The sequence below is a fragment of the Typopeltis vanoorti genome, chromosome 14, assembly GCF_054136105.1.
Source record: "Typopeltis vanoorti isolate ZY-2024b chromosome 14, IOZ_Tvanoo_1.0, whole genome shotgun sequence".
Taxonomy (NCBI): Eukaryota; Metazoa; Arthropoda; class Arachnida; order Uropygi; family Thelyphonidae; genus Typopeltis; species Typopeltis vanoorti.
In genome coordinates this window covers 39,923,834-39,948,190 of record NC_143562.1, presented here as the reverse complement: position 1 = coordinate 39,948,190, position 24,357 = coordinate 39,923,834, and the positions used below count along the sequence as shown (strand labels likewise).

The window sequence follows — 24,357 nt, the reverse complement described above, 5'->3', positions numbered from 1 at the left end:
TAATTCCAACCAAAAAACTTGGAACTACTGATTCCTTTCTGTTCTGAAGGAATTAAAAGCTCATTTTTAACAATAAAAATAAAATGACTTAAAAATATCAGTACTTATACATGTACTGATATTTTGATTTAGTACTCAAGTATTCAACCATGGTAAAAAGAAACTGACTACAAACTATTCCTGATTCCTAAAGAATTTGCTATAGTGAGAGATATCTGAATAAATAAGTCACCAACAGTCATTTTAAATAACATTTTAATTTTTTACAGTATTAACAAACGGTATGATGTTCATCGCCTTGATGCTTTTCCAACTCCTCTCTTTCCTGTTAATAGATGCCTTGGTTTCATGTTCAGAATCTTTCTATCACCTTCACCTTTACGTGCCTGAAGGTTGAATTTCTTCTGTGATTTCTTAGCAAGTGTTTTGACTTTCTTTCTCATCTATAATTTTAAAAGAAAAGGAAGAAACTATGTAACAAAACTAGTCATCTTAATTAGTTATGATAAGTAATTCCAACCAAAAAAACTTGGAACTACTGATTCCTTTCTGTTCTGAAGGAATTAAAAGCTCCTTTTTAATAATAAAAATAAAATGATTTAAAAATGAAGTGAACCATGATAAGTTATTTATAAGAGACTGAATACAGAAAAACAAAACAAAAAAAAAAGCATATGCATTATGTAAGAATATACAAGTATGATTAGTTATGTGAATGGGAAGAGTTTTGAATGTTTATGACTTATAGAACACAATATGACCTTAGTTTGTCTGTAAATGACAAATTAGACAATGTACCCATCACTCGTTCTGGATGATAACTATAACATGGACTCCTTTCCACACTTCACCTGCATTTTCCTGAAGTGTGCACGTGTGCATGGTCTCTCTCTCTCTCACACACACACACACACTCTGATTTTTACTAATTCATTTAGTATTCATCTAAGTTAATTGTTAAGTCGATACTTATTTATCTTGCAGTCTAGTATTTTAAGCAGCTCACTCGCCAGGGTTAGACCATACAATATTCAACCAAAATTCATGAGGCATATGCAGAGGTAAACTTATCTTAATTGACAAAAATTAATTAAGGTTGTTCTACCATTGGTGGCTGTAATAATTTCAATGCATCATATAAGATGTTTTACTATTTTTGGTAAAAAGTTGATAATATTTGTTGGCAATAGTTGCTTTGTTTCATTCCAGATGTTTCAAATAGTGGTACTGGATTGTATACTGGGTACTAAAACAAATATACTTGACAAGGAATTATATTCTTGTTTTCAATCCTCATTTTATCCAACCACGAGCAAACAAAAGTTGCATATTGCATAGTTTATATCCATTTCATTTGACAGCACTAAGAAAAGTGTCTTATAACTTTTGAATATTATGTTTAAAACGACAGGACGAAAAAATGCTTTGGGATGAGATCTTAGTCACTGAGCACTTAGTCTTGCTGAAAAAAAAAAGGAGAGAGACAGGGGGAGGAAGATGGAGAAAGCAACATAAAACTGATCCTAAACCTCATTTCAGGCAAGTGACATGATGAAAGCATCTTAATTCATTCTAATAGGTATTATACTCTTTACTTTAATTATGCGTTTTAAATACTTGAACAGTGAAATATATAATTCAAAGTGGATAGTTTACTGCACCACACCACACCAAATTTAGAATAATAATATATACATAATATTATTCTAAATTTTCTTTAGAATAATATTGTTTTCAAATTCCAGACAAATACTTTTTTTTTAAAGTTGATTTGTCTGGAACTTTTTTTGGGAGGTAATCTGCTGTAATGAATGACTTTAGTATAACAATGTTTGCTATAGTGGCAGTCAATAATACTAATAAGAAGGCAAAGAAAGCTTTCCATAAAAATAAAATTGCCAATTCCTTGGTATGAAATAATGGCAATAGTGATTACATAACTGAATTCCAGATCCACAGGGAATAGAAGATAGTGGATGGATGAAATTACCAAAAAACAGCTATTTCAACAGTGTTAATTATTTTTAGTTAGTTACTTGAAATAAATAAAAATAAAAACAGATCTGGTATGTGATACTGAAATGTGAAATAATTTAGGGGTGAGGTGTGTGTGCAGGGGGCAGGGGTGATTGATACTTGAAAAATTAACAAATTTTTAATCAATTTATATGTGATAAGTCAGCCTTTTCCATCATATATATGAGAGAAAGACAGTACATAACAAATGGATAAAAAAAATAAAACAAGTGAAATACAAATCTTGGAAAAACATTTATTTCTCTATATAATCCTTTTCAACATTTATGCAACTGTCCCATTGCTTTATAAGTCCTTCAAAACCAGCAACATAGAATTCTTTTATCTGTTGTCTCAGTCAACTCTGCACCTCATTTTCAACCTTCTGATAATCAGCAAAATGTTTGCCACTAAAGTGCTATTTCAGCAGACTAAAGAGGTGTAAGTGACTTTGGGGTGAGGTCAGAACTGTAAAGTGGATGTTTAAAGAATTCCCATTGCATTTCTTGAATTCTCTGTGGGGTTCCTGTAGCTGTATTGAGATTTTGCATTATCATGCAGGAGCAATACTCCTCTTGTCAGTAGAACTAGCCATTTTTGGCAAATTGCATTCTAAGGATTCCAAAAATTTCACTGTATGCAGGCATGGCATTTGCATTTTCACCATGCTTCTGAAAATGGACCAGCAGTACTTCTGTTAATCCCAAAAGACTGCAAGCAGTGGGTGGCTTGCTTTCCTGTTGATGGCATAACCTTGAACTTTTTGCTTGCCAGTGAAATGGGATGTCTCTGTATGCATTTCTTTCTTCAAGATATACCTCTTTATCAATGTCCTTTTGCAGAAAGTCCTTTTGCTCACAAGAAATACACAATGGCACACTGTTTGACAACTGTACACTCGTAAAGTATAATTGCCATTTTAGACTGCTGAAAACAGCTACAAAACATGTGCATGTGTCTACTATGCGGTATGTATATGTCTACTAACTGTCTCACTGATATGCGGACATCAGTGAGACAGTTGAATGTAAGAATGTATATAATGCGCCCGAGCCAGTACTATGGACAAAAAATGGGAATGGGATATCTAGAATAACGCATCAAGATAGGGGTGGGACAAAGGGATCACTGCACTTCATGTATACTAATGCCAGATGTATTAGGAACAAAAAGGAAGAATTTTTGGCCTTGATTGGCTCTTCCTGGCCACGGGTTATTGGCATTAGTGAAACATGGCTGACGGAAGATGATATAGTTAGTGGGATAGAATGTGTAGGTTATAGTGTGTTTAGGAGGAACAGAGAGAATAAAATGGAGGGGAGGAGTGTTATTGATGATAGCTGATGAACTGCAGCCAAGGAGAATTGAAGTTGTATCACAGGATAGTGAAAAGAGCTCATTTGAGGCTATTTGGTGTGAGATTGAGACTGGTAGAATAAAATATACAGTTGGGTGCTGCTACAGACCAGGTGATGGAATAGATGGTGGAGATAGTATGCATAAACAATTGATGAAATGAGTGGAAGGAAGGTAATTATTATGGGGGATTTCAACTATGGTAACATTGATTGGAAGGAGGAGAGGACACATGTAAGGAAGGAAATGGATTTTATTCAATTATTAAGGGATAACTATCTGAGACAGCATGTAATTGAAAATACTAGGGGATGTGAGAGTGCTTGACCTGGTAATAGCATCTGAGAATTTGACTGTAATGAATATGACCATGTTGCCGCCTATTGGTGAGAGTGATCATAAGGACTTGACCTGGAAGGTGACTAAAGGAGTGGAATTTTCGGTTAAGACAGAGTATATGTGGAATTACCGTGCTGGCAAATATGACAAGCATAGGGAATTGCTTTGATCAGTGCCGTGGCATGTACAACTGCAAGGGCTGGATGTCGATAGAGCACGGGAAGTTGTCAAGGAGCATTTAGAGGTTATGGCTGATTGTATACCTAGTGTCCAAATAGTAAAACAAGTAGGGGTTAAATGGATGAATAACACCATAAAGCTTAAGCTGCAAAAAAAGAAACGACTGTGGATGGAATTTAAAGAAAGGGGTGACCTGCAGGCACACGAACGGTGTAAAGTGCAGGCCAGAAGGGTAACAAGTGTGGTAAAAAAAGCAAAAGCGGATTATGAAAGGAAACTAGCTATGCAAGTTAAACAGAATCCCAACCAGTTCTTTCAATATGCTGCAAGCAAGAAAAAAACTGTACATGGCAAAATGATTTTAAGGAAATGACGATGGTAAGGAGGTCACTGAATCAGTCGATATAGTGGAATTACAGTTACTGAGCAAGCATTTTGCAAAAGTATATCATCCAGGTGGTGACATTGAAAAAATGAAGGAACCATTAGTTTATACGGGAATTGTGATGAATGAAGTGGAGGTGAATAGTCTATTACAGAACCTTAATGTGAATACATCTGTGGGATTGGATGGTATACCGGCACGGGTCTTGCGTGAAGCGGCTAAGGAATTATCAGTGCCCTTGACCATGTTGTTTAATCTAAGTCTCGGGTCTGGTTTAGTTCTGAAGGTGTGGAAAGAGGGGAAAATAGTTTCACTGCATAAAGGAAGATCCAAAACTATGGTTGAAAATTACCGACCGATCAGCATATCAGGAGTCGTTGTCAAGGTCTTGGAGAAAGTAGTCAAGCGGAAAATACAGGAATGGATTGATGAAAATGAGATACTGTACGGGGGACAGCATGGCTTTGTGAAGGGTAGATGATGCCTCAGTAACTTGCTCAAGTTTTATAACAAGGTGACGGCTGAACTGGATAAGGGTAATGGGTTTACAGTGATACTGCTGGACCTGGCAATGGCATTTGACAGGATACCACATGGAATTCTAATCCGTAACCTACAACATATGGGAATGGATATAGGGTTGGTGAGATGGATAGGTGGGTGGTTGATGGAGAGATATTAAAGAGTAGTTTATTCAGGAGTAGAATCCAAAAGACAGCCTGTGACTAGTGGTGTGCCGCAGGGTTCTGTTCTTGGACCACTGCTGTTTAATTTGTTCATTAACGATATAGGGAAGGATCTAAGAGGAACAGTTCATTTATTCGCTGATGATGCAAAGTTGGGTAGGGTGATAGCGAATGCAGATGATGTCAAAATCTTGCAGGATGACTTGGATAGATTGGAGTTCTGGGCTAAGGAGAATGGATGTCAATTTAATGTGACAAAATGTAAGGTTATGCATTTTGGGGTGAAAAAATTAGTAGCAGTATACCACATTGGTGGAACTGTACTCCAGGAGATTGATGAGGCCAGGAACTTGGGAGTGTTGGTGGATAGGGAGATGAAGTTTAGGGGGCACATTGCAAAAGTAGCCAAATCAGCTCATCAACTCACTTGGTTGTTGAAAAATACCTTGACGAGCAGAGACAAGCAAGTTATTGTACCCCTGTACCGAGCCTTGATAAGACCTCATCTCAACTACTCTGCCCAGATTTGGTCACCTAGGTTCCTTCTTGATGGGGAGGAGGTGGAGAGGATCCAGAGGCGAGTGACTAAGATGATAGCGGGTCTATGGAATGAACCATATGAGAACAGGTTGAAGATTTGTGGGTTGCAGAAATTAGTTGATAGGCAGAAAAGGGGAGATATGATTGAGACATTCAAACTGCTAAAGGGTTTCTATAAGATAAATTCAGAGGATATTTTTGAGATTAGGACTGGTGGTGGTGGTGGTGGTGGGAGAACTAGGGGACACCTATAGAAGCTGGGCAAGAGTGTGGTTAGCAGGGGTGTTAGAGCTGGGTTCTTTACTTTTAGAGTGGTAAATGAGTGGAATAAGCTGCCAGAGTCTGTTGTGGGTGCTATGACGGTGAGTGAGTTCAAGGCAAGGTATGACTGATACTGTGAGAATGTCGTATAGTCGTGTGAACATGATGTTTAGGGCCTCCCTCAATGAGTCTAAGGACTCCTTGGAGTTGCCCATAATAATAATAATAATACATGTATTAATTGTGAGTAAGTTAGATACATAATGAAACCATTCACTTCCAATTCATTTGTTCTGCTTATGTTTCTAACTTACTCACTTTCCTTCATATTTTATGCATTTTTAATTGTACTTGTTTGTGCATCATGTGTATCTGTTAATTGCATATCTTACAGATATTCTCTGGTTGCATTTTAATGCTAAAATGCTGAGATTCTTTTGAACTGTTAATAGTTTATATAAACTTGTAATATTTTAAAACTTAATCTCATAATAGGAAAGAAAGTATTCAACATCATCTGTGGTTCATAAAATGCAGAACAACAATATAAACTTGTAAACATTTCATCTCATCTTCCCTTTCATGATAGGCTCGATGTCTTGTCACAGCCAATTAAACTGTCTTTTTTATAAACCTGCTCACTGTTTATGATAGAACAATTGTAAGGGTTCTTATGCCCAGTTTGCTATTTTGAGAGATGAAAAAGGAATTTCTGGGAGGAAAACCCTGACACTAGCTCATTTCACTTGAAAAAAAATCTGATAAAGAGTCTTCACATGAATATCAGATGGGATACAAACCCAGGACTTTCCAACCAAAGGGGCATTGCTGATATTGACTAAGTTACGGAGGTTCTTGCATATATAGATATATTATACGTTAATAATGTAAAAGAAATAAGTTTCTTTCCATCTTGAATTTAATGCTGAAAAAAAATTTATAATGCAAATTCTTAAAAAAAAAAAAAAAAAAAAAAAAAAAATTAACATGGCAAAATCTTAACAAGATTTCTCCTAAAGCTTAGCTGTTGAATATATTTGAGTAATAATATACAACATCAAAATTTATTGTAAATATATCTAAATAAATCTGATAATTTTATACCTCCATGGAAAAGGTTAGCAGTTGTTTGATGCTATAGAAGGAAAAGGACTGATGAGTTTGTATTTCAGAATAAAATTTAAGACATAAAACCTAACAAAGACAAATATTGAAACATTCTGACCTCTGGCCATCTTTTCTTTCCAAGTAAATTTTAACATTTTAGTAACAAGATCTTACCAGCCTTGCCCATGTACTTTTAACATTTTGGAGCTATAATTTTATACCTATTAAATTATATCCAGATCATTCTTAGTTTGTTTTATACACAGTCACAACCATTTCCTTTTTCTTGATTACATCTTCTCTATAGCACTCTGTTCTGTGCTATTCTTCCATGCCATTTTTTCACTGCTCCTGAATGCTCTAGTAATTGTGAAAAGTACTTTCATTTCATCTGTCCATAATATTTTCTTGCTCAATCAGAATTTTTCCATCTTCCTTGTGATGGAAGATGGAAATGATGAATCCCCTATGATGAATTTTAATGGGCATTCCTTCTCTTATTTTCTAATATTCTTCAAGACTGTAAAAAGTAATAGTAAAAATAGTTTCTGACTATTTTTACAATTACTCTCCATGAATTCTCCAAACTCTTCTCATGAATTTAGTTTGGTTGATAAGCCTGATTTTTCACTTTTGTTCTTTGTAGTTTGTAAAAATCATAGCCAGTCCTTCATTTTATTGTCAAGTATTTTTTCCACAAAAATTTCTTTATTTTTACTTCTCTTTTCACCTCTTCTGTTCATTGCATGTCTATTTCTTCTTTTCACCTCACTCTGACCATCTGCAAACTTCTCTTGCTTGGAGGACAGCAGTCTTAAAGGTCTCCCAGCTGATTAAATTAAGGGAATAAAAATCCCTTATTGTTTTTCAGCCAGTATGAGAAACTTTAAGATCGAGAACTATGATCTAAGAGTTTCATGCCGAAGAACTATCGGCGAATCCAAGTGTAAGTGACCACCTGGTAGTACAACACCAAAGAACTCGAAGCAAAGGTGGAGCAAGATCCCTCACTATTCCTGATATTTTCTCATAATGTAAAAACACAGCTCCTAGGAGATGTAATACTGTCATTACATTATGAGGAGAGGTCACTGCGCAGACCAGTTTCAACCTTTTTTGAGGTCTCATCAGTGAGTAGGTAGACCTGGATGATATCAAAGTTTAAGTGAAAAGTTTCTCATACTGGCTGAAAAACAATAAGGGATTTTTATCCCCTTAATTTAATTAACTTGGCCAGAAAAAATAGCCGTTTGGATTTTCGTCTCCCAGCTGTGTTTTAAGTTATTTGCATGTATTTCTTATCTCCTAGGATCTTGATCTTTTGTACTATCCTTTCCTGGAATATTTCTTGATTTTCTTTTATTTTCAGTTCATAGACTAAATTTTACTGCATGGTTTCCTGTCATCGTTTTTATCAATTATAGTATTTTAAAATAATACACTCTGCTCTCACTGAATAGTTTGTTGTAACAGAAGGTTTGATATATCGAATTTCCTTTAAAACAGCGGCAATGCTACAGTGCATTGGCTAAGACTTTTAAGTTTGTTACAGTGAGTGAACATGACAATGGCTGCTATAATAGAGTTAACTGTATATACACAAGAACAAAAAAGTGCAATCATAAGAATCAATTTAAAGCATACCTTAGCATCACGAACACCAGATAAATCTCTAGGTACTTTTGAACTGCTGCGAATAATTCCTGTGCTATCCTCCCTTTTCCTCTTTACTGGAGGACGCCTCCTGCCCTCTGCAGCTGACTCTACGTGGTATGTCTAAAAATTATGGAATAAAGCTTTATATTCTTAAAGTTAAACATTTTGTTATTTAGATTCAAACCACATTCATAATTCCATAATCCATAATAAGAATCATTAATTGGATATTGATCATTTATCTATTATAATTAAAAATACCTCCTCTCCTCCTTCTGAGTATATTAATTCTTTTCATCATAATAATATTTCAAAATTAACTATGAAATGGATGATACACTACTTGAATTAGCTGATACAAACAATAATTAACAGAAGATGTATGATCATTCTTTTGCTATCCCATTTTTATGCTTACAGATTAAAGTAAATTCCAAACAAAACAATCGATGAGATTAAGCTAAGAATGTTAACTTCTACCTTATCAATAAAAATAATAACTAATGTAAAACCATAGAATATAAAACTTGGGAACCATTCAAAGAAAGGCTTAGAAAAAGTTGCTCTAATCAGCACCTAGAATCAAACTTTCTTTAGGCATAGCCTGTGCTATGGATACATATATCATTTTTACAGGGCTATATAGGCCTTTGGATCTCTTTTTTTTTTTAATCAAATAGAAAAAAAAACTAACATTTTTGACACTTAATCATACAGCTTAACACCCAAAATTAAATTATCCTTGAGATTTTTTTTTCTCTTTTCGGAGGTGTGGGGGGGAAGGGGGGGGGGGTTTCTTTCAAGATTAAAGTACCACTTGGACTAAAAACAAGCTTCTTCTCATTTATTCACCACTGAAACCAGCTCACACCTGCAAACCTCTACAAGCACAATAAGTTTGGATACCATTTTCTGGCAGTTATATCTCTCAAAGGAAATAATACCTTCCATAATAATTCCATACAATATTTCAGTACTAGTTTTTGATCAAGAATGTTCTTCTAAATTGATTTGATCTCTAGAACAGTCAGCTCTTACCTATTTGTTTCCTGACTGCATTAATACATCTACATCAGTTTTTTTTTTTTTTTTTTGATTTTTGCTTTACTTAGAATAGTATTAACTACAAAGTGTGCTATCATATAATAATGATCAAATCCCACTTTCAGTGCCATTCATAAAAATGCAACCCCCCCTGCACCAGACATATTAGGAAAATTGTGGCTCATTATTAAGGCTGTAGATTGATTGTATTGTTTTCTTTAATCATAACTTCCTGTAGAGTGATGTTCAGATATATTTAGCAAGTTCATTAATTGCATATGCTTTTCTAGCCAGTTTGCTTATTTATACAGGATAAAAAAACCCTGCCACTAGCTCACTTTCAACTGAAAACTCTTAAAGACTTTACATCCTACGTAATACACACACACACAGTAGGCTCCCCATATCCGTAGAATACGGTTCCATTGTCTTCCACGGATACTAACTAACTAACTGCAGATAGTAGCAAACCACTAGTGAGCCCAGATTTTTGCACATATATAACAAAATTGAAGCAGGAAATTATAAGTAAATTGACTTAGTCTCACACACTAGGATTGCAGGGTTCTTTAGTGAATATGTCAAGTAGTTAATACATAATGTATACACTAAATTGTATGGCTAAATAAATAATAATAAAAAAAGTTATTTTTTCTATTGAATGAGGTAATTTCTAGACTACTACTTCACCCATACTATCCAGGGATGCTATCTGCAACATTTGGGCACACATTCCATTGCTCTTCGATAATAATATTACATATTTATTTAAAATTATCATGAAACAATTTTTACGTCTTTAGAATCTACGAGGAGCAATGGAATATGTGCCCAAATGCGGTAGAAAACACCGGAGCAGTACAAGTGAAGTGGCAAACAAAAAAATTGCCTCATTCAATAAAACTCCATCTTTAGATAAATAAAATTTAACCCACATAATATTGATAATTATGTAGAACAAAATGAGAAAATATGCTAATGAAAATGTAATTGTTAATAAAATCTTAACATTTTTATTCTTATTAGAAGGAATCAACTGAGATCAGAACACCTCTTTGTGTTCAGCTACATATTTATTCATCTTCCGAATATTTGACAGTCAGCTGCTTGCTTGCCTACTGAGCAAATGATGTAGACGGCTGATGAGTATTGATAGTAGAAGCTTTGTAGACTTTTTTTAAAAAACATTGTTATTGGAAGCTGCCGTTTTTGTCTCTTCAATTCAGTAAAAAGGTTCTGTTATTGTGCGAGTAATTTTTATGCTGCGCTCCATCATTGCATCATAATCCATTATGTGTTCCTTTAATGCTTGAGACGTTCGAAATATCATGGCAAATTTTTCTAGTGTCCACGCTGGTGGTTCTTGTTCACTTTCATCCTCATCGTCATCTTCTTCTGTAGAAGATTTGGCAAGATCTTTCAACTCCTCGTTAGTGAACACCTCATGATGTCCATCTGTGTAATCATTCACTTTTTCTTGTCATATCGTCAAATCTCTCTCTCTCCACCTATTTTCCAAGCTGTGTTAATTATCATTGTTATCTGTGAGTTAATATCAGGGGTGTCTTGGGAATTATGAATGGCATCACTCCACAAATTCTTCCAGCATGCAGTTACCGTTTCTGGTTTCAATTCGTCCATTACTCTCTTGATGAATCCAATTGCATCTGCAACTGTGAATGATTTCCAGCATTCCATGACTCCAACATCAGCAGAATCCTCAACCACTGATATCAAAAACCTGCCGAGCATATGAGGCTTTGAAGCATCTAATGACACCTTGATTGAGTGGCTGAAACAATGAGGTCATATTAGGTGGGAAGAAAACCACTTGTACATTTTCATCGTAGGTGACTAGTGACTCAAGGTAACCTGGAGCGTTGTCTATTATCAATAAAACTTTAAATGGTAATCCTTCCCTCTCCAAGTATTTTTTCACCCCAGGAATAAAACATCGATGGAACCATTCCATAAATAACACGGCTGTGACTCATGCTTTCAGATTTGATTGCCAAAAAACAGGCAGACAACTTTTGTTTTTGTTTTTAAGGGCACGTGGATTCTCTCAGTAAATAAAGCCAGGTTTAATTATATGATCAGCTGCATTGCCATCAAGTACCAGCATCAATCTGTCCTTAAATGCTTTAAAGCCTGGTGCTTGCTTCACAGTTTTATGGATGTAGGTCCGTTGGGGCATTTTCTTCCAAACGAGACCGGTTTCATCACAATTAAAAACTTGCTTAGGATGATAACCTTTCTCTGCAATAATTTTTTAAATTCTGCTGGGAACAATGCAGCAGCTTTCTCGCCAGCCGATGCAGATTCTCCCATAATTTTCATGTTTTTAGATTAAACCTAGTTTTCAATCTATGCAACCAGCCCTTGCTTGCTGTAAATGACTTTTCTTCCTCTTCTGTTTCGCCTTGCGGCATGTCTTCATATAGAATCAATGCTTTTTGTCGTAAGGTGTCAATAGGAATCCTTTTTCTTGTCATGTCTTCCACCCACAAATTCAAAGCTTTCTCTACCTTGAGTAATGCCTTATCACGCACTGTACCCATAACTTTTGCAGATTTGGGCACAATGGAAAGACTGGCACGAATTTTTTTTTCTTCTTCAACACTTCACGTATCGAAGATTCATTTTTATTATAGATCTTGGCAACAGTTGCAATTGACTTTTTTTCTACTTCAATCATATTGATAATTTTTGATTTTTCAATAATACTGAGCACTTCATGTCTTCTCTTCGGTTTTGAAGCCATTTTTAAATTTTTCACAATTTATTTGCTTGAATTTAAACGCACTTTTTAATTGCAATGACAGACAACTGACTGCGTTCTTCGACAATTGGAGTAACTAAACATGAACAAACAAGCATGTTTAAGTCCATGCGCCTAGCAAAACAAGCATTTCAACAAGTTTTCAGACTGCATGTATGCATGTTTCAACCGCCGTGGCATTCAACCGTTTCGTGTGCTTTTTTCGAACCGCAGATATGGGGAGGGGACCTCAAAACTGATTTTTTGTTGTTTTTTACAAAGTATTTAATTTTTAATGCAATAGGAAACTTTCCTTTTAATTTCTCTGAGAGATTCAACAAGGGGAGTTGATGCTATTATTATTATTATTATTCTTACGTGACACCTCCAAGGAGTGCAAAGACTCATTGTGGGAGGGCACTCTACTCTACACTACACTACACAGATCTCTCTATCTCTCCTACTACTCAATTCTCCAACTACACACAGTGACTACTACTACTACCATCAATGACATCTACCACCCATCATCATCACCACCACCACCAACAGTATTTTTTGTCTGTAGACATACAGGGTGGCCATAATTATAGAGATGTTCAGAGCCCTGTAGCAACAAATGTATTGGACAAAATTCAACCAAACTTGGTTGAAACCTGGAACAATCAGTAATGTGATAATGCTAATGTCGGCTTTGAGAATTCCAACATTTGAAGGATAGGAGAAAATGTCCAATGACAATAACAAATCTTAGAAAAATGATTTTATGATTTGAAAATAGCAGATCTTTAGCAGTGAAGTCAGGGTGAGACTGCCAATGGATTATTCCTCAACAAGCTGACGAAGTTGCAACTGCCGTTATGGAATACAGAATGAATAACACAAAAGGGTCCAGAAGTGCTTGGGGATATCAAGGCAACTGGATATGCCATACTCAACTGTGGAAAATCCTGCATCGTATGCCAAAGTTTTTCTCCCCTACAAGACCTCACATATTCAAGCTTTGCTTCATAGTGATGTGGAAACTCGACTGCAGTTTGCGCTGGCGTTCTTAGCTTGAATGGAAGAGCATGATGCATGGTCATGGAAGATCTTGTGAAGTGACGAGGCACATTTTTATCTAATTGGTAGGCTGCAAATAACCTTCATTTGTTCCATCTGATCCCTTTAAACTCACCAAAAGTCACAGTGTGGTGAGGTTTCATTGCATCGTTTATTATCGGTCTGTACTTTTTTGAAGAACTTCGCCCAACAGGACCAGTGACTTGTACGATCTCTGCTGTTAGGCATCAAGAGATGCTGCACAACTTTGTTGTTCTGAAACTGCAACAGCAAAGATTCCTTGACTATCATATTCATGCAGGATGGAGCACCACCTCTCATCATGCAATTCCCACAGCATGGCCACTTTTTTTTTTTGCTAGATCTGAACCCCTGTGACTTTTGGTTGTGGGCCATTGAAACAGATGGTGTATGAAGGACACGTTCCTGATTTAGCAATCTTGAAAGACAGAATAATGCAGCATACGAGGCAAATCAATGTAGATCTGTTGCATTCCACTGTAGAAAATGTCATTCACAGAACAGTTCTTAGAACATCTGAAAGGAGGACATACTGAACCACATCTGTAGGCTAATATGAACACAAAAATTGATTTGTCATGTCTTCTAGCCATTGCTGTTTAATTTATCCCAAACCACTAGCTTATAGCACCTCCAGCACCAGAATTTTGTTATTTTTATCTTCTGTAAATAAAACCCCCTTGTTCCAGAATATATTTACACCAAGTTTGGTTGAATTTCATTCAATGCATTTTTCTCTACAGGAATCTGACCACTTCTTTAATTATGGTCATCCTGTACATATTTATTTAAGAATAAAATATACTGATTTTATCTGAATGATTTTTGCAACTGTTTCTGGTAAGGTTTGAAGCAGCATTTCCAGTTTATGAATTTCAAGTTATAATAACTGGGGGGGGGGGGGGATTAGCTGTGTTCTCCTACCAGGATCTTGGCTGACTAGCCATCAGTCATGCTTGTAGCATGTTGAGCACAGTTAAGCCTGGGATGGATTTCCGTGGTGGGCTGGCAACCTACAACATGATCAAAAACCCTGATGGAACTGATGTAGATGGCAGTGCCAATATTTCGGTGAAGTCTGGAGGGCCATACCCAGGAAGTCTTAGTATCATGCCTCCACATGACCCCCCCCCCCCCCTGGAAACATGGTGTCATTTTATAGCTTTCTGCCAGCTCTATGCTTAGTTGATACTAAGCATAGTGTTGAAGAGATAGATGCATTTTATGACTCACTGCAGCACACCCTAGATAAAAAAAGAAATAGCAATCAAAACTTTACTATAGTAATGGGCGATTTTAATGCCAATGTAGATCATCCCATTCACCAAATAGATACAATAGGGCCATACATATATGGTACAAGCAGCAACTCAGGAATGGCTCTTACAGAATTCTCTATCAGTAACAAGCTTTATGTTATGAATACGTTTTTTAAGAAAGCCCTCAAAAGAAAATGGACATGAAGAAGTCCAAACGGAGAAATAAAAAATAAAATAGATTATATACTGTATAATAATAAAGAAATAGTTCAAGATACTTCAGTACTAAATCAAGTAAAAACAGTAAGTGACCAGACTGGTCAGAGCCAAAATTAAAATAAACCCCAAATTGGAAAGAATAAAATGGCTAAACAACAAAAAATCAAGAAGTTTTAACTTAAACCTTATCGAAAACAAGAAGAAGGATTACGAAGAAAAACTCAATCAAAAACTAGACTTAATAAATATATTTGAAGAAGAAAACATAAATAAAATAAGCAAAATCCTAACAGAAGTAATAATCTCAAACAGCCAACGAATTCAAAAACAACCAACAACAAAAAGACCATAAACTTTCAGAGGAAAGCCTATAACTACTAAAAAAGACAAAATATGAAACAAGACAAAAACTTAATTTCTAAAATAGATTATGCAGAACTATGCAAAACAATAAGGAAAAAGATGAGAAATGAAATAAGATCTTATAATACTAAAAAAAAAAAAAAAAACAATCGAAAACAAAAATATGAAAATACTAAGAAAATATTTATCCGTTGGCAAAAGTCAAATAACTCAATAAAAGATAAGAATGGAATTATCATAAGGAACCAAGAACAAATCCTACACAGGCTAGAAGAATTTTATAAAAAACTCTATAGTGATCTTTCAACAGATAAATCAAATATAAATAACTCCTCCCATCGTATATGGAATTCATCCCCCCCATTCACTTCAGATGAAATAAAACAAGCATTAAAACAAATGAAAAATGGAAAATGTTCTGGTGAAGACCTAATTCACGTAGAATTAATTAAATGGGGAGGAAACAATATAATTCGCCATGTCACAAACTTACTAAATTTATGCCTAGAAGAGGGGAAGATACCAGAAAATTGGAAAAATGCTACTCTGATACTGTTATTTAAAAAAAGGGACAAAGAAGAAGTAAAGAACTATAGACCAATTAGTATTCTCTCTAATCTGTACAAAATTCTCACAAAAGTAATAACAAACAGATTAACACCTCTTCTGGACTCAAATCAACCAGTAGAACAAGCAGGATTCCATAAAGGCTTCAACACAGCTGATCATGTTCATGCAGAAACAAATAATAGAAAAAGCAGAAGAAAACCAATTGCCTCTCTGTTTAGCCTTCATTGATTATGAAAAAGCACAAGTTCCATCAAAACTAATGCAATAATCAATGCACTTCAGAATCAGGGAGTTCCTGGAGAATATATGGAGCTCCTCCAGGCAACATACCTCACTGCAACAGCAACAATCCAACTTCACACGAGTAGCAATAAAATATCAATTGAAAAAGGTGTCCGACAAGGAGACTATCACCCAAAATCTTTACAGCAGTCCTTCAAGAAATATTTAATAATATAAACTGGACAAACCTTAGCATAAAAATTAATAACAGAAACTTAACACATCTAAGATATGCAGATGATATCATAATTTTTGCAAATACTCCAAAAGACCTTAATATAATGATAGAAGCCCTGTATCATGAAAACAGAAAAGTTGGTCTAAAGATAAACAGAGAAAAAACTAAAATCATGTTTAATCATTTTGTAACACCAAAAAACATAATAGAAAAAAATTTCTTAGAGTCTCTTCATATACATACTTAGGTCATCTCATTGATCTAAACTGTGAACTCCAAAAGGAAATAAATAAGAGAGTTCAACTTGCCTGGAGTGCATTCAGAAAATTGAAAAGCATTTTTCAAAACAATGATGTTCCACTCTGTTTAAAAAGGAAGACATTTAACCAGTGTATACTTCCAGTCATCTCATATGGTTGCGAAACTTGGTCTCTAACAAGAGCACTGGCAAATAAATTAACAACTCAAAGAAAAATTGAGAGGTTGATGCTAGGCATCACATTAAAAAATAAGAAGCGAAATACCGGATAAGAAGCCAGACTCGCATCACTGACATTATTCTTCACCACAAGCGACTAAAATGGAAATGGGCTGGACATTTATCCAGAAGAGATGAGCGATGGACCACCATACTTACGAACTGGATTCCTAAAGAAGGGAAACGAAGCCAAGGACACCCTAACAGAAGGTGATGTGATGAACTGTCAGAGTTTATTGGGGAAAGTTGGCCAAGAACAGAGAAAGGTGGAAAGAACTGGAGGAGGCCTTCGTCCAGCAGTGGACAGAAAATGGCTGAAAATAAGAAGAAGAAGAATACCTGGAAGCTAGAAAGAAATATTATCCAATAATATACAAGTTTCTTTTTTTTTTTTTGCTGTTAGCTTTCAGATAGATATTGTTTAGGAGGTTGTAACTTTAAAGAGAGAGCACAAATTCTTATTTTTTGGTTATAATTGTGTACTAAATGTTACAGATGAATTCTTTTTAAAAAAATATTTTTTATCTTATTCCTTTACATCTATTAAAATTTAAATGTTTAAATAAAACTATATTAAATAGAATACACCTTTCTAGTAAAGTGATTAACCTAGATTTAGTGTTCAAGAATTTCTGTGAATAAAAAAAAGCCTCACCATGTTTCATATTTAGTAATTCTTATAGTTAATAAAATCATTAATAACTGAATCAACTTACCACTGATTTGTCCATATTTACACCTAGCTCTTTCATTTCAGACCTAAGGCGACTAACACTGCGCTCCCGCTATAGAAATTAAGAGACATTTGATTAAATTAATCCAACTGAGGAAAACAAACTCAACTTTTAAAAATGAGAGTATTAATTGTTCATTTAATTTATAAAAATCTTATTTATTTCTGGCAAGTCCCAAAATAACTGGTTTTACAACAAGAATTTGATTAAGTTTTATTCAAGTTTCTACTGATAAGTTGAAGTGAAATATCTCACGATGTTTATATCCAGAAAATTTCAGAACTACAGTTGTAAACCAAGTCTTCAATCTAATTAAATAACTGCTGAAAAGCAATAAAACTACTAAAACTATGAAAACAGTTAATAAACAAAACACCAATGATGCTTTTAAGCATCTAAAAAAGAGTACAATGACATAATTCTTAGTTCAGATGGCAAAACTGAGTTAATGGAGATATTGGAAATGAATTCACTTAAAACAGATCAGCAAAACAAGTATTTGAAAGAAAAATGGCAGAAATAAGACCCACAGGAACCTTAATATATAAGTGGATTGGTGTAGTTTGGATTTTTTATTTTTTAGAGGATGAAAACAGAAGAGGCTGATCATGGTAATAGTACAGACTGGAAGCTCCCCCCCACCAGCACTCATCTCACCACATTAACTCCTGATGACGTGCCACTCTATGACTCAACAAGATGTATTATGCAGATAGTAGGCAAATCTACAGAAATTCACTTTAAACAGTAAAAAATATCAATACAAGATTCTTGAAGTCACATTTTTTAAGTAGCACAATAGTTAAGTAACAAAGGACAAATAAAGAGCAAGCTCAATATATTAACATAATGTCATCAGTTTTAGAGACTTGTATTTATTAATACAAACATTAATTTACTTGCTTGTAGCATTTATTAAGGATAGAATGACATCCATATTTTGAAACTGAGCAGATAAAAATGCATGTCTGTAGTATAAGCTTGAACCACTGTTAACAGGAATTGCTTTGCTATTTATCACTCTGAACTAGTATATACATGGACAACTTATAGCAGAGGTCATTCAGAAACTACATATAATTTCAGCAACAATATAGTTTATCTATTTTGTGGAAATGTATGATTGATAGAATAAACATTAGGGTGAACATAGAATCTTCAATTATACAATGATTACATGGATAAGTCAGAAAGTGTGTTGTATTTTTTTTTTTTTTTTAAATATGGTGATCCCATACGTGAGAGATTAATCAACCTATAGTACATTAGTACTGTGGAGGAGATGCAGAAAGTTTAACCTGTGCATTATATTCCTTTGGAAACATTTAAGAGGGGAAGACTGTTCCAAAGGACAGTAGCAGAAGGAATGAATAAAGAGAAATTAAAAACCTGTTCTATAAGTTTGGAGTTAAACTGCAAAAGAAATTAAACAGCTGCTACCTGTTTGAATGGATTTAGTAGAGAGTAGAAGAATTGTCAATCCCAATTTAGATGAACAGCCATCACAAAGGTATCTGTAGAAAATACTAACAACATTAACTAAATGTCTGTATGAAAATGAGCCCTGCGAATTAGTGAGAGATTGGTCATTAATCAATCTAATTGCTCGCTCTTCTGTTCAGAGTGGAGTATATTCAATTATTGGCTATGTTTTATAAAGTTTAACAGCTGTTCAGAGGTCTTAAATTAATGCCCTAAGTGAAAAAGAAAGCATTTTTTTTTTCCCCTTAAATATGCTGAAGTGGTGATAACCTAATATATTTATGCTAGGAGAGAGAGGTAATCAAAGTAGCTAGTAGAAAAGGATTTTGTGTATATGTGAAAGATAATAGGCACATGTCTTAAGAAGCACTGGAACTAAAACTGACCAAGTTATTTGCATCCCACTGAAAAATGGTTTGGAGATTGAAATTTAGGGCAGTAGCAGTTAATATTCTGGATATTGTGATTTGTAGTGCAAGCCAAATGAGAAGAAAGAGTGAGTGTACTGTCATAAAAATTATTAAATTTACAGTCAATTAGCCAACTTGGTTGGCTGAGTAGTTAGTTTACCAGTGCTTCAACCAGCAGGTTGCAGATTCAAATCCTCCTGTGGTCATGTATGTGTGTTTGTGATTTTCACTGTCTGGTGCAAGATCAGTTCCATGTATTGGAGGGAGGCTAGAAGCAGCTTGAAAAAGTTTCCTTGGTTTTCTAGCAAAATTTCTGGATTATCTAAAAATCAATAAATAAAAAAAAACCTCTTAGCCTACAGATGGTACTAACATACTATATGTGTACAACTTTTGTGGGAGGGAGTCACATAAAAAAATTGAAGATTTTTTTGTGACTTGAAGGTTGTTGTACAGAAGGAAGAGAGTAGGGGAAATAACAGAGCCTTGTGGAACTCCAGCATTAGTTGCAAAATTTAAGGATAAAGATCCATCCATTATCACACAATGTGTGTTCAGTTAGAAAGCTGCACCACAGTTGCAGAAATATAAAGACATACCAAATGATGGAAGTTGACAATACTTCTGTGTCGGACTAAATTAAATGCCTTGAAGCTAAACCATCAAGAGCAGCCACTCAAGATTCAAGCTTTTCCATGGTGTTTGTCCAAAGATGAGCGATTTAAGCAAGCAGGCCCCCTGTTTGTCAACAGTGACAGAATCCATAGAGGCAACTGTTTATTAATTGAGAGGTTTTGAAGTAGGGAAGAAGTTGAGTGTTAATAGTTTTCTCCATTACTTTAGAGAGAACTGAGGTGAAAAACTAGATGATAATTTGAAGATAAAGATCTGTCACCCCTCTTAAAAATGGGCTGAATATGGTAAATTTCTGGTCTGCAGGATAAAGCATAAAAAGGCAACAGAGAACAGGAATCAATTCTGGAGCAACAATCCTAAGAGTTGGAGAGAATATGCCACCAGGCCTAGAAAACATTTTTGATATCCAATTTATAAAGATTCTTCTGACCGATCTCTTTCTGGTGAAATATGAAAGAAGACATTGAAATTTGTTTGAAATTTGTTCCTTGTTCCTTCAAACCTCTCAATGGTTTGAAAATATGGGAAGATGATGCAATGTTTATTTAAAATTTTATTTTTCAACTGAACCCTCTGCTGTGCATATGCAATGGCAAACATTATATCTTGCTTATTTAAGTGAGGCATTTGACTATCAGTTATCTTCTGAATTATCTACTTTAACATGCTCGTTCTGCTTCCTGTACCAAAGAAGAAAGATATGCGCTGATTTTTTTGTGTGCTGAAGGTGTAGTCGGATGGTGCAGATATTTATCCAAAACTTATCAATTCAAATCCAAAATGCAAATACATATCAACTCACATGCTTAAAAACAGCTGAAGAAGTATTAGTGGGGGAAAAAAAAAATAATCAATGCAGCTATTCACATTGATGATTAGTGAGAATATTGAAAAAGCATGTGCAAATTAGTTATGATTCTCCTTTAACTATTTGCTCATGATCAGATGAAAGAGGGAGTGCAGATGTGACAAAGTTTCTTCTCAATTTTTCTTTCTTTTTTTTTTTTTTGCAAATCTGGTTTCAAAACTAACAGAATGGCTGAAAGTAACTATTGGCCAAACAGACAGTGTATCAACAAGGGAAGACAGGCTCTGAATTTGAATCCTGTCATGAGCACAGTTAAGTGCAGATGATTTTATGGCCCAGTGCAAGACCAGAATCATCCTGCTAAGTCGAAGCATGGAGTGCTTCAAGAAGTTCCATATTTGGTCTCTTAGAGCAGAACTCTTAGATTATTTAACTCTTAGCCAACCCAAAGCATTAGATTTACAACTGTTTATGGGTAGGATTCACATAAAAAAAAAAAAAAAAGGAAAAGTAACCACTTGGATGACATTGTTTTATTTTATCTTATTCATGAAAGATCAGAAACCTAAGGTGAGATAATCTTGAAACTCTGCTCTAGAGACCAACACAGAACTCTTTCAAGTCACTCCAGATTCTACTATGTGGGGTGTTGGCCTCACAGGCACAATACTTAAACTACTTTTTATAAATATCCATGCCACAATGGAATTAGTATCGATAGCTATTGGATGGAGAATAGTAAGACTATCCTTTCAACCAATCATGCCACCTTACTGAGATTTCCATCTGAAATTCAAGCAATAACATAACAGCAGCAAATTCCACTAATAAAAATAATGTTATTAAAGAAAACATTTCTAAATTGCAGTCAACCTCTTTTCTCAGACTGAGTCTTACTCCAAACATTTCCAGGTGCAATCATATCACTTCTACAGCATCATCAGCCTCCAAAAAAAAAAATTTGCATCCTTTTCCACTCAATATGGTATAATTTTCTGCGTAACAATTACTTTCTATGTATAAATCCCAACCAACATTGGAACACTGCTCTCAGACTTGGGGTGGTGCATCTAAGACCTCCCTAAAAATTCTTGATGCTGTTCAGGAAAAGGCAGTCTGGTTGATTAATGACACTTCAGCCTCCTTCAAACTCTCTTCAGCCACTTTCCCACAGAAGATCAGTTTTTACATTGTGTCTCTTCTACAAATATTTCCATAGCCATTGTTCAGTAGAACTTGCATCCAATTTCTGCCAGATGTACAGGAACTTGAGCAACTGCAGTTCAACATCCTTTTACAGTCAAAACTGCATACTCATCAAACCTGTTACTCCAGTTATCTTTTATTCCTTACACCTCAATTCTTTGGAACAGCCTCCCTCATGAAGCATATCCAAGGGACTACAATCACCAACAGTTCAAGAAGAATATTAACAGATTACTCTACTTCTAAACCTACCTACACACAGCATTTGTTTGTTACAGACTCTTGCCTTTTGTGTGTGGGAAAAAACCCTCTCAAATAAAGTTATGCTACAATTTATATTAAACGGTGAGATGTCTTATTCCTAGTTTAGCTTTGGTTAATTTCAATAGAAAAGTTTCCTTGCAAACATATGTTGATAATGTAACAGAACTAAAATATAAGTAACCATAATTTGGTAGCAGGTCAACACATCTCTAACACTTATGTGAATTATAAATAATTACATGCAATTTGTGGCTATCATGCTTAAATGCACGTGCACACTCAAGTTTCTGATAGTTTGACTTTATATACCATTTCTCTTTGTAAGCTGAAAATGTAGTAACCACATCCGGCTAGTACACAGGTTGAATATCCTGAGCTAATCTAAACTAAAATATTCTTTAAATTCAAGATACCAAGAAATTATATTCTTGGTTTCATCCTTTATCCAAGTCTAAGCAAACAAAGTTTGCATGTGAAGTCTCTTCACGACTGGAACAAGGACATAATTTCTTGGCATCTTTAATTTATAGTATAATCAAGTGAAAAAAACTTTCAACATTTATCTCTAATCCATAGTGTTTTAGTAATAAGGTGTGACACCTTTTGGCTACTTATATATGGAAATATGACTTCTGCATTACATCAACCTTGGTATCACTTCTGGTTCTGGCTCCCACTGATGAGACCTCAATAAAAGTCTAAACTGGTCTGGATAGTGGCCCTTTCCATAATCCATAGCATTATACAAGTCATAAGGATATGTGTGTGTTGCATTATGGGATTCCAAGGCAATTAAAGTGAAGTCATTAGCCTCTATATATATAAGTAGCCCAGTCGTGAAGTGACATCATGAGCACACTTGGATAAAGGATAAACCAAGAATAGAATTCTTTGGCAACTTTAATTTATAGTATAACCAAGTGAAAAAACTTGCAACAAAAAAAAATAATAATAAAAATAATAATAATAATAAAATATTCTTGGCATGTCTCATGATTGCAGAGAAAGAAGTGCATACTGGTATTCATAAAATCAAAATCACTGATCAGAATTTACTAACTTTCAAAAAAAATTGAGTTATTAAAATATATAACTTTAATAAATTTTAGTGAAAAAAAACCAAAAAAAAAAAACTATACTTTTTTTCCAGTACGAGGAAGTTTTGCTTTTGTGCTGCTTTTCTTTATATTTGCCTCCATTTTCATCAATTCCTGCTTTTCACGGATTCTGAAAAATTAAAGCTCTTTTTTATATATATATATTAGTGTGTATATATATATATAATAGCATAACATTATGGTTGCAGTTTTCAGTAGTTAAACTATATCATTCTTTGATGTGCATTAAAGCATTTCAAATTATTTTTTTCATGTAAAATTTTAGTCAGAAATATTGCAATTTAAAAAGCAACCTCAAAATACTGAAACTTCTCACAACTGGTAAATTACAGCTAATACTGATGGTTGGTCGATTAGGAGTTTATTGGCACAAAGCCAAGGTTACAGCAGTAGTTAAGATAATAATGAACAGTAATAAAGAGATAAATTATTATTATTAAGATCTCCAGGGGGATCAGGAACTCATCGAGGGAGGCTACACTATTCATATCAGCTTGAATTCATTCACGCTATCTGCACGCACACACTGTCCAACAACAATCCATTCCAATCATGCACTACTCTATGAGAGAAAAATCTAGCCCTACCCCCCCCTCCTTGACAGCATTTATTCTCAACTTCCATGGATGTCTTTGCGTCTTTTCCCCACCCTCCATAAAATGAAAAATTCCATCTACTGAAATTCTGTATAACCCTTTCAGAAGTCTGTAAGTCTCAATCATACCACCCCTCTTTCTCCCATTTGCTAGTGTCTGCAGTCTACAAATCCCCAATCTGTCATCATAATCTGTATTTCACAATCCTGATATCATTTTTGACACTGTCCTCTGCACTCTCTCTCTCTCTCTCTCTCTCCACTTTATCAGAATAAAAACAGAAACCAGGAGACCAGACTTGCATGCAATAGTCTAAGTGAGGTCTAACAAGGCCTGTAAA

At 34.8% G+C, this 24,357-nt stretch overlaps 1 protein-coding gene across 1 annotated transcript in view; it reads right to left on the bottom strand.

The window, feature by feature from the left end:
* Positions 1-238: 238 nt before the first annotated feature.
* Positions 239-24,357, bottom strand: part of Non1 (nucleolar GTP-binding protein 1) — a 177,060-nt gene continuing 152,941 nt past the window's right edge. The window contains exons 15-18 of the mRNA XM_090403341.1: positions 23,443-23,530; positions 17,480-17,548; positions 8,515-8,646; positions 239-443 (exon numbers count right to left, since the gene is read on the bottom strand). Of these exons, the coding sequence (XP_090259467.1) occupies positions 291-443; positions 8,515-8,646; positions 17,480-17,548; positions 23,443-23,530 (442 nt within the window). The 3' untranslated portion in view covers positions 239-290. The remainder of the gene's footprint in view (positions 444-8,514; positions 8,647-17,479; positions 17,549-23,442; positions 23,531-24,357) is intronic.